Here is a 14135-nt window from a genome sequence, read left to right as displayed (position 1 = left end):
AAGGCTCTGACCTGTCCTGACTTCAAATCGCACTACTGGAAGGTCATAGTGCCTTGTGGTGCCATTGGCTTGATCTTACATGCATGTCATCTGTTATTCAGCAAGTATCTTCTGGTTTCATACGCTAGAAGTCTTTGAAGCAACTGAATTCCAAACAGCTCCTTCCACTGTCCAAGGGAGATTGTGCCATCACCTCCCCACGGTTGCTTTCTCATTTCCTTGAAGCCCCTCAGAGCTTGTCACCAATGCTGTGCCCTGGTCTGGCTGTTACCACTGCCCTCAGAGTATAATGTGAGCTACCCTGTCCATACCTTCCAGATTGTCTGCCTGTTGTTCTTTTCTTTTAGCTCTTCTCTCTTCCCCAGCCCAACCCTGTTATTCTTCATTTCCTAAAGAGCCATTTGATGTATAGCCATTGTCAGCTTATGAGTGTATTCCTTCTGGTCCTGGACTATCAGGTTTTTTGGCCCACATTTTGGCTAAATGCTTCCTGTTCAGGAGCTGTTGTTAAATCCCCTTCCTTCAATCCCATCCCCTCCCTGCCTCTCTCCGTAGTTTGTGCTATGCCTGTTGTTCCTGTTGACATGACTGAAATATAGCCCATGAATAACTCAGGAATAACTGAATCTTATTCTGTCACCCTCAATGTAGCAAACAAATCTTTTGTAGCAAACTATTTGCTATAAAAAAGTCACTAGAGACATAAAATCATAACCCATTTCCTTTGAAATGGCATGATATGTTATTAAGGAAATTCTGATATAGATAAAATAGATGTGGCTAAGGGATGAAAGGTCAAAGAAGGACAGAACAATAAACACTGATGTTTTTCATTTCAAGATAGTTTACAACAAATAAGCAACACAAAAACATCTGCAGCTTTTTATGCAAAGAACACTTCAGACTGTGCTACATCAGCAGAAAAGAAAACAATGAGAGATCTAACAAATGACAAATGCAGTGAAGGGCACATTTGCAGAAAAATATAAAAAGAGAAGAAAAGGAAAGAACACAAGAAGGAAATGAGACAAGGAAAGAAAAGGTGTTTATGCTAGTAATATGGATATTAAAAGGTATAAAATGAAGAGACACATAGGAAGCCAAAGAGAGAGAAGAAGGTGAGGAGCAGAAATAGTGAGAAAGAAATGAAAAGCTTACATTCCTCTCCTCCCCGATTTATCATGATTTTTCCCCTATATTTAAAAAGTCTTATTAAATGCTCAGTTCTCAAAATTGCAACAAATGTTTCTTAATTATTAAAAACCTCCCATCCCTATCCCACCCTTCCTAACGCCTCTCTCCACACTAGGTACTGTCTGAGAAATCCAGCTTCCCAAAGTGCACCCGAAGGTGGGGGAGACGGGAGGTCCTGAGAGGACAAGGCACACTGGGCCACTTCCCAGCCCGCAGAGTCCCCATAGCTCGGGATCCTGGGGGAAGAATGGAAACAGAGAACACACACACCACAGGAAGGGCACTGCAGAAGATGTTTTACAATTTACGCCCATTTACAAATATTTAAGGTGCCTGCCAACTCCATGAGGACAGACCAAACCACACAAAGGCAGCCCTCTGCTGGGGCCTCACCTCAGAAACCACTGGGGAGCCCACAGTTTCTCAGGTCCAGCTTCCCAGCTGCTGTCACATTTGTCATCTTTGTCTTCCCAGGCAAAGCCCAGCAGGGGCCTTTTGGGGTGCCAGGCTACAGTGAATGTTGGGGAGTCACATTACACCTCCCATACATTCTTTCCTATCTCTGCTGCAGCAATGTCAATAAAATGATCTTCCCATGCTGTCACCAGCGTTTCTCCATCATGGATAAAACTGAGGGTCCTCACAGGCCAACCCAGCCTGGAAGAGGACCAGACACACACAAACATCCACATTCCAGAGGCTGACTAAAGTGTCTCCAATTCCTGTAGCAAAGTATTTCCCCATCAGGCCAAATTTGACCCAGATGCTAGCTGCAAGGATACGCATTAGCACGCTTTTCTTTCCACTAACCACCACTGAATACTGGGACAGCATGACAGGCTGTCCCTGTAAGTTAATTTGCACTTACAACTGAAATTTCCTACGGGGAAGAAGTGGTAAGCTGACTGCAGGACAATGAGCTATGAATGACTATGAAGGGCAGATGACCACGGGAACCCAGTGACAATCTTCACCATGAGTCCAAAATGATTGACATTTGGGATTGAGGTTATTCAGCCACAACACAACTCTGCCTCCAATATTGCAAACCACTTGTCTGGTCTCTATTACTAAAGTTTTGTTTTGCTAAAATCTTTTGTGTGAGCGAGCACCTGTAATCCATCTGTGTTAGGCCGAGACAGCAGGTAAAATGGTCTTGTGCCGGCCAGCTGGAGAAAACATACAAAGCCATCCGCATTCCAAGATGGAAATGAGCACAGCACAGGCTCCAGAGAAAGGTCCTCTGCTTGTTGATTTACAAGCCACTTGCCCCTGGACAACTATACAGACAGAGTTCTCTGTAAACAAAAAAGAGTGATGTTTGCTTGAGGGTTAAATGAGATATTCCAGGTAAAGTGCTTAGCACGATGCCTGGTCTGTACTCCATGCCCAGCAATGACTTTTACTGCTAGTACTACCATCTTCTAATTTATGAAAACAGGTTCTATTCATTCTACAAGTTGTGAACTCAGTAACAGTTCCTCGGTGACTACAGTACAAACATCCTTGTTTCAAAGCTAATTCAGTCTTCAGAAACCAATATTTGGATTGTCTTTAAATACGTAGATAGGCACAACTTAGGACCAGGCAGGATATAATACCCCTGGCAGTAAGGGTGAGAGCTGGTAATCAAACACAATTGTTTTCTTCGATAAAGTTTTTCAATGTCTACATTCATTAGGTAAATAAAATCTAGGCAGCTCCAAGGAAGTTCTGGTCAAGCTTTACTGCCAGATGAACAAAGGACAGATTTTTAGATTTCAGAGACTTTTGGATTTGCAGTTGGTAACTAAGCGTATATTACCCTTGCCATTCTATGTTCCAGTGGCCTTGGCCCTCCTTTGCTAGAGGAGCAAAGACCTGGCCTGCATTGCCAACTACAGTTAAAAGTCAAGTAGATTCACTCTCATTTGAAAGAGAGAAAAGCGTGGCTGGTAGCTTGGAACTGGCCTAGACCTACAAGGCCATGGTGTTCCCAGGAGCTGACCAGGCACTTACAGCCAGGCCTTGGCATTCTTCTGATGAACATAATCAATTTCACAGCACAACAACATCAGACAAGGCTACTCTGTGACCCTGATGAATCAGGACAGAAACAAATCCCTCTGAAATCATGTCTGAGCTCACACAAAAACAAGAATATTGTCCGAAGCACAGAAATGACTGAATATCCCCTTACTCTGGCTAAAATGAGTGACTGCTACTGTTTTATTTTTTACCAATCAGATTTATTAGCCTTGCTTTATTTTCCCCAGTACAGATACGATTTATTAAGATACTTTGCCCATGCTTCCTAACAGGAGTCTATTCGGAGCAAAGTATGGCTCCCTGGGGCCTCCACCATCTAACACAAACCCAGATCCTCTCCATACTCTCTTAATGAGGTGTCCCACAGTCCCCAAGATATGGTGTCTGTCTTGTTGCAGCAACTCAATACACAACTCTGTTCAGCTATGGGCAGGTCCTGTGGTCTCTGGATAAGGAACATTGCAATTGTTGTCCTTTGATCTATGAACAGAGGATGGTCAACATTTACAGTTTTCTCCATTGAAAGCTCTGTCATGATTCTTAAGATGTACTAACTAAACATTAAATTTCAATTGCTATATTATAATCTTTAATTGTGAAAATGCAGATTGTGATTCTTCGCGTGAACCTTCACATCTTAATTCTTTGGTTTTGATTTACACAATGGCTTTCTGCTGGGAGATTTATTCCATCAATTTCTAGTCAAGGGAAGCCAAGTTCTAATCAAGAAAAACACTACAATGCTAGACAGAAAATACCAGCATCTATTGATTTATATAGATGTAATATATTTTCTAATGTCCCTAAGTATTGAAGTATAAGAAAATATATGGCTTAGTGATGGCTCATTAAAAGAGAAATGAACTAAAGGCAGCAAGCCCCAAATCTGCCATTAACGAGCCATTGTCCAACTGTATAAGCCTAAACAGAACTCTAAACATACGTGATTAGTGTTCCTCATCTGCCAAAGAAAAAATAAATGGTGGTGCCTGTCATGGTCTGTTTTGTGTTGCTGTAGCAGAATGCCACAGAGTGGGTAACTTATAAGAAATGAAACTTATTGCTCTCAGATTGGGAGGCTAGAAAGTCCAATATCAAGTGTTGGCATCAGGCAGGAGCTTTCTTGCTGCATCATCCCATGGCAGAAAATGGAAGGGCAACCCAGTGTGTGAGTCAGGAGAGGATGGGCTGAACTTCTCGTCTATCAGGAGCCCAGTCCTTTTGTAATTAACCCCTTCCTAATGGTCTTCATCCATTCATGAGGGCCGTGCTCTCAAGGCTAAATCACTGCTTAAACATCCAAGCTCTTAACACCATCATGAAGGCAATTAAATTTCTACATGTTTTGGAGGAATCATTCAAACCACAGTATGATCTAAGATTCTCATTGACATCCAGAATTAAATAATTACACATTATATATTAGGATAAGATCATAATACATTATAATATTATATATAAATATAATATATAAATATTCAACAGAATTTCTAAAATTTCCATTCTTCTCTTGAATGAAGATGTGATATTTATGAAAAGGTCTGTATATAAGACAAAATCAACAGAGTATAGTTATCACATAAAGGGATTCAAATAAAGTATGTCCCTAGAAATGGAGGCATAGAAAATATCACTCTTCAAAATAAAATAACTACTAATACTTAATACAAAATGACAGGATTGGCTATTGATAGGGACCCATTTAGAAACATACAATAATAAGGAACGTAGAATAGCTCTTAAAACTCACAAAAACATATCTATTTAAATTCTTCAAATTTCAGGTAATCAATGACCTTGGGATGTACAAGGCATCTTCAAAACGTTTATGAAAATTGTGCATTGCAGCAAATATACATGGATTTCAAAACTGTTTTCAGTAAAGTAAAAGTGTCTTTTATTCCCTTTTCCATGAACTTCTTTTCTTGAATTACGCTTGTAATAATTAACCTCATTCAGAATAGTGATAAGATCTAATAATAGAAGTATTCACAAATGTCATGGTTTGAGCTTTTGGTAGTAGCATATTAAAAAATACTATTGAACAGTATGCTTCCCTAAGTACTGTGGGGAGAGGGATAGGAACAGCCTCTAATCTTATCCAATCTATCATTGCAATCTAGATAAGATATGTGTGGGTCAGAAAGTAAAACACATAAAATATTAGCTTAATTTTAGGAATTTCTAGCTAATATACAATTTCTGAATGGCACCAGGCAATCTGATGCATAAATGTCATCTTCTGTTGAGTATACTGGATCACCAAGGGGTTATACCATGTTCATTTGCCTGTAGACATTATTCTAATCTCTCTCTCTTCCCATGATAAATCAGTACCCTGGCTTATAAAATCTTCAAAATGCAATTTTAATTAGAAAACAATTCTTAAGAACCTGCTTATAATAAAACAGAGCTGAAATGACAAAGCTGAGGATCAATGTATCCAAAGTGACATTCTCAAGATGAAAAATTCTACGAAGCACAGCATAAAGCAACTTTTACTCTTGCTTCACGCATACAATTTCATGTAATAAGTCCACTAAGTTCCTATTATGTGGCAGGTCCCATACAAGGCAATATTTTCAAATGAGAAAAAGAAAAAAATGCTGAAATAATGCTAATTATGCAACCAATAGATGTTGGGCAGTGTGACAGATGTTTTCCATTTACAATCTCATTTGATGTCCTCTCAAATATAGGGCAATTATTATTTTTATTTTACTGCATATAAAACTTGAGGACTAAAGACTATTAGTCTTACTTTATACTACAAAACCAAGGCTAAGAAATGTGTGATTTTCTGAACAGTTTCCTTTTTATTATTGTTGACAATAATGTCAATGGGTATAGAAACAATGAACATATGCATACTAAACTAATTACAATTTTAGATTAGTCACATCTAGAATTTAAAGAATATGGACTCTTACATCTATGATTACAAAGAAGTACTGGTATTGTACATAAAATTTGGCTCATTTATGGAGAATGTTGCATTCTGAAGGTCGTTTCCTCTTATGGTATGTTCTTAAGAATTTTATGAAATACAGGTGATGTTTGTTCTTGAAAAAAATCAAGAGTTTTTAAAAGCACTATACAGCAATATTTTAATAGTATTTTACTTTGCTTTTTTCATAACAATAATTTTTAGAATTTCAGATGTAATTCTGTGTTGAGCTACTCCTTATATTCCAAGACTTTTCATATATATATATATATATATACTCACTATATATATATATATATATATATATAAATACACATACACATACACATACACACACACTACTCTACTACTCTCCAGAAGAAATTATCTAGTTTTGTATCACTAATTGAAGATCATTAGCTTTGGTTGCATTGTCTGGAATCTTCCCATGTTGAGACTAATCAAGTCTCCAATGACTCCCAAGGTGCAAGAAGGCTCTCCTCAGTTGAAATCACTGGAATACATTTTCTCTACTGTAGATATTCAGGGTATCCCAGGCACTACAAAATTCAATATAATATGCCTTCTTCAAATTAGCATCTACTTTTCAAAATAATCCAAAACTTGAGTGGCTTCAGCTGCCTCTGTAACAGGAGCCATTATTCAGCCTCATCAAGACATCAAATGCACTTACTTGGCACAACATTCTGTTTCTTTGCCCCAGCAAGTACTGTGTGGACAGGCCAGTTCTAAACAAACACTAATAAATCCACCTTTGTCAATTACCTAGGAATTAGGTTATACCATGTGAAGTTATAACATGCCTAGGCAGTTGAATTTCTGCACTTCTTGGGGATTCAAACTAAACAATATTTATTTTACAAAACCCAAATAAATACATTTGGGAGAGTTACTGAAAACCCTATATACATATCCCCTAAGTATAAACTCTATATACATATAACAATACACAATACCATGCCTAAAATCACAAGTAAATGTTCTAGTTTTATGTTTTTATATTCTAGCACTGCAACCTACTAGCTGCGTGATCCTGAACAAATTATCAAGCTCTTTAAGCCTTACTTACTCATCTGAACATCTATAGCAATGACTCTTAGGATTGTTTTCAGGATTGAACAAGAAAATCTATGTAAAGGGTTTAGTGCAGTTATGGTATAAATATATAAACCCTCAGTAAGCAGTACCTTTTCTTTTTCTATGTATAAGCTTCAAGAAAAATAACTCTTTTGGGGTATTAGCTTTCAACATTTCAAAAGTGTTAATTTTTCATCTTATTTTATATGAAGTGTGATCTCTTGATTTTTTTCATTTTAATGCTATATTGAATTTTTTTTTTTTTTGACAGGCAGAGTGGACAGTGAGAAAGAGAGAGAGACAGAAAGGTCTTCCTTTACCGTTGGTTCACCCTCCAATGGCTGCTGCAGCCATAGCACTGCGCTGATCCGAAGCCAGGAGCCAGGTGATTCCCCTGGTCTTCCACGCCGGTGCAGGGCCCAAGGACTTGGGCCATCCTCCACTGCACTCCTGGGCCACAGCAGAGAGCTGGATTGGAAGAGGGGCAACTGGGACAGAATCCGGAGCCCCGACTGGGACTAGAACCCGGGGTGCCGGTGCTGCAGGAAGAGGATTAGCCTATTGAGCCGTGGCACCAGCCTATATTGAATTTTTCTTCCAAACTATGAAAGCAATAGAAGCAACAAGACAAATAACAGAAATGTATAAAGGAAAGCCAGCAATACCCCCCTTTCCTAGGGTAATCAATGTAAACACACTGGTTTATATCCTTCCATACTTTTTTCTTTGCTTATACAGAGTGCAATGTGATGGTTCATGTGTATGTCAGTAGTCTAGTGTATGTCTTTCCGCACTTTTCTCTATGCTCATTAAAAAATATCTATATTTGGGGGCCAGCGCCGTGACTCACTTGGTTAATCCTCTGCTTGCAGTGCCGGCATCCCATATGGGCACCGGATTCTAGTTCCAGTTGTTCCTCTTCCACTCCAGCTCTCTGCTGTGGCCCGGGAGGGCAGTGGAGGATGGCCCAAGTGCTTGGGCCCCTGCACCTGCATGGGAGACCAGGAGGAAGCGCCTGGCTCCTGGCTTCAGATCAGCGTAGCACCAGCCGTTGCGGCCATTTGGGGAGTGAACCAACCAATGGAAGGAAGACCTTTCTCTCTGTCTCTCTCTCTCTCTCACTGTCTAATTCTGTCAAATAAATAAAAAAAAAGAAATTCTTAAAAAAATCTATATTTGTGTGTGTGTTTAATACTTGGTATAAAAATAATTATACAGTCACAACAAGCTAACATTAGCTTTTTACCAGACAAAAATACATAGTTTATTTATATTATATTATTATATTCTTTAGGTCAAAGGTTTTAGCAATTAACATTCTTTCTAGACTTTTTAATAAAAAATAGCATGAATAAAACATCATTTATTTACATACTATAATAGTGAAGAATATTCTGATTGTTTCCCAATTTTTCTTTTTTGCCTCTATAATTCATGAAGCAGTAAATATTTTTATCCAAATATCCTTCTATACTGCTTTTATTTTTATAAGCCAGAGGGTAAAATGTGAGATTTAGTATTTACTATGCCCCCAGTTCTATTATAAACATTTTTTTGATGAGGTAACCTTATCACTGCAATCTTTAAGTGTGAAGAAATTCAGATACGTAACTTGTCCAAGGTCACCAGCTAATAAGTGGTAGATCAGATTTCAACCCAGGCAATCTGGCCTTCCAGTTCTTGCTCTTACACAACCATGACCCAGAAAATGACAAAGAACTTTACCCCGAGGTTGCACCCACTTAGTCTCTCTATGAGAATTTCTACAAACCATCCAAAGCTTTCCTTCATACACCATGGAACTGCTTATCTAACAATGAGCCACTAGCAGCGGGCAGTGTGTTTCCACGGCTGCATAGACCCTATCTAGTTCCTTTTGAAACACCAGTGAATGCGTTTCTGAAAAGTCTTTTACAAGGTGGAATTTGTTTCTTCAAGGACTGTAGCAGCTGGGATCAAGAGATGCAGATGTATTGCTAGTGGAGGGAATGCGGAATACTGCACTGGATGGAACCTCTCGGCTGCCAGCTTGCAGACTACACTTCAGGAAGGCAAACGATGGGAATTTTCCACTCACGGCTTAGGTTATTAAAATTCTTACTCAAAACCTGCCTTTTCATCTCAGACCAAAATTCTCCAAACTGAATACAAGAAGAATGGCACCTACTAAGTTTGTGTTTCTTATTAATTTTATTAACCTTTTCCCCCAAAGTGTTTCAATCTGCAATAGAGTCCTGGATACTTGAACAAATGGGTGCTTTTTACAAACAAATAAATGAACCAAATTAAACTAAGCAATCTATAGCTGTTATTCCTCTGAACGAGTAGAAATGTAGGACATGATGCTGCATTTTGGCCCCTACGCAGAGAGAGGAACAAGAAATGATAAATGCTGCCCTGAGATGAGTGTCATATTTTAGGAGAGAAACAGAGGCACAATGGGAGAATCAGAAAACCCTTGGACAGAATTTGTTGCTGCTCATAGGGGGTGGCAGAGGGCCAGTTGGACCAAGAAACAGTCTCCAGTTAATGGCTTAACAAACGCCAAGTGGAGATGTTAAATGTTAGCAATCTCCCTGCTGAAAAAACTTCCCGCCTACACAAATAAAACTAACCTAGAAACTTCTGTGGATGACCTAGGAGCAGGAACCAGGGTCCCTCTGGGAAAACACACTGAAATGGTTTGTGCAGAAAAACCCATTTTTTTTTTCTTTCTAACAAAAACCGTACCAACTGAAAAATGAACCGCCTACTGAAGAGACAAAAAAGAGGCTGAGATGCTGGCCTGCTGTGCTAAAATTACTGTCCCTAAGAGCTGCATGGAGTAGTGCCTCTGAGGGTGTGGGATTTAGAACCTTTGGAGGGGTAACTTTATGATTAGGATAGAGGCTGATAGATGTCCAAGGTCACGTTTGGGCAAGAACAAACAGCGGCCGGAAATAACTGAAGTTTGTAACCCTTGAGCTTCAAGTTTTAAAATGCGTAAGGGGCACTATCGTCTACATTAACCCGTTTCACACGCGCCTACCCCTGCGGGGCAGTTTAAGTGTGCAGAGAATGGCAGGCTCCACTCTAGGCTGGAGGAAGCACCCTGACAAACGGCATTGTGACTTGTCCAGGGGTTTCCTCCTTCCCTGACCTGGCAATGGGAGGACGGGACGACGGGAGGACGCAATGCCAGGGTCAGACCTCAGCAAAACGCCCTCTCCATAGCGGCCAGGGAGCTCTCCCTAAACGGCTGGCTGCTTGGAGCCACACAGTAGGTCAGGTTCTCTGAGGGGCTGAGTCCCCCGAGATGAAGGGCAAGGCGCGAGCGGCAGAGAGGGCAAGGCCCGGCGCTGGCTGGAGTGAGCTGCAGGGAGGTCGTGGGAAGACCAGGCCGGGGTGGGGCACCACATGCACCCGCAGGTGCCCCACCTGTGCAGCTCGCGCGTCGCCCACCACCTTCCGTCAGCCCCAAGCCCCGCGACCCGACCTCGCCCTCGGCCGTGGTCACTCACTCACGGTCCGGGACACCTTCAACTCCTGGTTGAGCCACTGGCACAGGATCTCCGACATGGTTCGGCCGGGGCCTCTGACAGCAAGCAGGTGCTAGGAACACGGCCAGGAAACGAGCCCGCTAGCCCGCGTCCTCCGGTTGCCAAGGGCAACCCGTTGTTAAGGAAGCGTAACCAGGCCGGAGCTCTGGGAAAGAGCGACGCCAAGCTCCGCGGCGGAGCACAGAAATCGTGGGTCGCCCCCTGCTGGCGAGAGCAACCCGAGCGTGCGCAGGCGCAGGAGGCTCCGCAGGGTGTGGGGGTAAGCGGGAAGGGGATTAGGAAAGTTAGCCTGGAACAGGTGTGGGAAGAGGGCGCAGGTTAGAGGCGCAGGCAGCAAGAAGCAGTATTGATGGAAGGAGAGGGTTTGGTGTTTTTGACTTTTCTGTCTTTAAGAAATACTATTGAAGCTCTTGTTCGAATGGCTGCAGGTTTGTCATTGATTGAAAAATTGACAGTTTTAATTGCGTTATTGATGGGTTACTTTGGCATGGGAGAGGTGTATCTTGTCTTTTTATTCCTAGACTTTGTATAGGGCAGATATGCTACAAACATTCAATAATTTGTATTGGCCTTGGGGCTGAACAATGCAAATAATTGATATTTCTGATGTTTTGAGAGGTGAAATTTTAATGAATTTTCTGTTGAGTTTTTCTTCCTAATTATTTTGACGTGTTTTTCACGGAGGTTCTCTTCTTGACCAAAACTGAATCAGATGCCCCTTTTTCCAGGGCTTGCCCTTGGCTTGCTGGATCCAGTTTGGGCAAGAATAGAGCTCGATTCCTTTAAAGAAAATCCCTCACCCTGGACGTAAGATCAAATTCCTAACCCTCCACCTCTCCTCAGGTCTTAGCCTGTGGAGTTAATTTAGCTATAATATTTCTCACTGGTATGTTTCCTCCTAGTCATGTTCCCCGCGCTGGCCCCACCATGCTCCTTGGCTATGAATCCTGTTTTCCTTGTTGCATTCAGAATTGAGAACAATCTCACACCCGCGGCAAAACTTCACTGCACTGCAAAACCCCGTGCCTTGAACAAAGGTTTTCTTAACGTCTTTGCTAAGTGCTAGAAATTTTTCTCTTAGCAATTCCTGAAAGTTTAGATGGCATAATAGAAAAAAAGTATGTACATATTATCTATACATTATTTATATATACAATAAATTATATATACATATAGTGGTGTGTATATATACATATAGTGGTGTGTATATGTTACAGATACATGGACTTTCTCCAGCAACATACAGCAAAATTATGATTTTTTTAAGCTGTGGAATAGTTATAGTTAACGATCTCTTGAGATTGATCTGAATTAATGTGGGTGTCTAGACTGTATAAAAATTTAGCACCATTTCACGCTGGTGGCCTTACTTCTAAATCTGTTTCTTCAGTACCTCTAGTGAGTGAACATTTTCATTTTGATTTCATGGTCCTGTTTTAAGCGTGGTCTGACAGTAAACCCCAAATTACTTTGCAAGAGCAGTCTGCCTCGTAGAGTTGTTTTACAGAGCAAACTAGCCCCGTTTCAGAAGTGGGAAGTTCAGAGCTATTACTGTATTTGAACTTCTCCTGAAAACACATGAATCATTTCGGCTGTGGCAGGACTGCCTAAGAGCTAAACATGGGAGGCATGGGTATGATTGGAAGCCTGAGGAAGACCTATTGGCCACAGCACTGGGGCCTGATACGTTCTTTGTGTCTCGTTCTAGAACTTTCCAAATTAGGATGATTAGAAGACTCTTTAAAACAAAGTGCTATAGGTTGGGGAATGTATCTCCTGAAGGGATGGCTATGCATCTGAAAATGGCTTCAGGCATTTCTGTTGCTGTCACCCTGGAAGGTGTTGATTATCAGCACTACTTTTGGTAAGAAGATCTAAAACTTTAATTTGTCAGTGGGTCCTGGGGGTCGAAGTCATTATTTTCTAGATTTCTGACAGAATGGCACAGATGATACAGCCCAACTCCACAGCAGCACTGAAAGAGAGAGAAGGCATGGAATCACAAGTGCTGGCATGGAACACCTGCAGTTTGTTATCAAAGAGCTGTTGGCAGTGTTTGTTGTTGGAATGCGGCTCCAGACAGCATTGTCTGCCTATGTGGCATTCTGGAAAAGAAGTTTATATAAAGGCTTTAGATAAAGATATCTTTTAAAAATGTAGAAGTTCTTCATTTTACAAAACTATCACACTTCTTTTCAGTTCCTAAAGCATCCAACTTGAAAATGATCTAATATTAAAATATTAATGAGAATATTGCACTGTGACTGGAATATATCATTTTACCTGTGCATCTCCTTGAAATTTATAATTTGGTACATTATTACAAGATGAACTCTATTGCCTTCCCATTAAAATGTCAGCTCGGGGTAAGGCTTCTAGCACTGCCTGTGTTTGTGTCTCCTGCTAATATAAGATTCGTTTGTTCCCGTGTGTTGAATTAGTAAGGGGAAAAAAAAGATAATTAAAGAAATGGACAGTTTCTCATCTCTTTCTGAGTTCTTTATCATTTTTTCATGAAAAATTTTATATTTTGCCCCTGCATCCAATTGCAGCTATCACAGCAATTCTAAAACTGAACAAAATGTTTTTTTTAAAAAACATTACTTAATTTGAATTATAAATCTTTATTTTTTTCATACATAAACAAGGGTGAATTATATAGTTATGTTGGAACCACAAGTTGATTTGAAAAGTGGCTTCATGTAGTGAAATGGAATGCATTTAAAAATGCACCTTAATCTTTTAAAAGTCAATTAAAAAACTTTTCAAAATTTTAATTTTGCACTGTGGAAAAAAGCCCAAATTTGCATGTCTGCTTTTGATCCAACTAGCTCTTTGTCTGTTGGAAATGACTAATGAAAAAAAAAAAAAAAAAGACTACTGAACTTTTCTGAAACTCAGTTTCCTTGTTTGTAGAATTAGGGTATCGATATTTGCCTCACAGAGATATGAGAATTAAATGAGAAAATGCATGCTAATCCCTGGCTTGGAGTAGATGCGGAGCAAAGGTTCCTTTCCTTTTCTCCTATGGCTACATGAATATTTGTGTTGCCTTACTGGTAGGCTTGAGTTTGAATAGCTTTGATATGCTTGCAATATTGCAAGTTTTTGAGGTGATTTTTTCATATGGCTGATTTGATTTTATTTATGACTAATTCAATATTTATTTATGCATAAATACATATATTAAGGCAGAGTCTTTAAAATTTATTTGGTCCTGTATATGTGTCCTGCACCCATTTCTTCATTTGCCATCTCACCACTTTAGATCATTCTCTCCTTAGCTCTCCACAGGATGTATTTCAATGACTTTGCTCATTTGGCATTCATAGCTTCAACAAGCATTCATT

General features: G+C 40.1%; 1 protein-coding gene across 9 annotated transcripts in view; it reads right to left on the bottom strand.

Moving 5' to 3' along the window:
* SPEF2 (sperm flagellar and cilia associated 2) overlaps positions 1 to 11011 on the bottom strand; it is a 211154-nt gene extending 200143 nt beyond the window's left edge. For 2 of the 9 annotated variants that reach the window (XM_051853820.3, XM_089312716.1), the window contains exon 1: positions 10747 to 11011. Coding sequence is in view for 5 of the 9 variants with exons in the window: in XM_017344676.4 (XP_017200165.3) it covers positions 10747 to 10804 (58 nt within the window). In the remaining 4 variants the exon portion in view is untranslated. The remainder of the gene's footprint in view (positions 1 to 10746) is intronic. The other 7 variants (XM_017344676.4, XM_089312713.1, XM_008262116.5 and 4 more) reach the window with 5 other exon arrangements.
* Positions 11012 to 14135: the final 3124 nt, after the last annotated feature.

Source organism: Oryctolagus cuniculus, chromosome 14, assembly GCF_051225735.1.
Source record: "Oryctolagus cuniculus isolate XC-2025 breed Fujian yellow rabbit chromosome 14, ASM5122573v1, whole genome shotgun sequence".
In the NCBI taxonomy this organism is placed as follows: domain Eukaryota; kingdom Metazoa; phylum Chordata; class Mammalia; order Lagomorpha; family Leporidae; genus Oryctolagus; species Oryctolagus cuniculus.
Note: the sequence above shows the minus strand (reverse complement) of the source record. Positions and strands in the feature narration are given on the sequence as shown.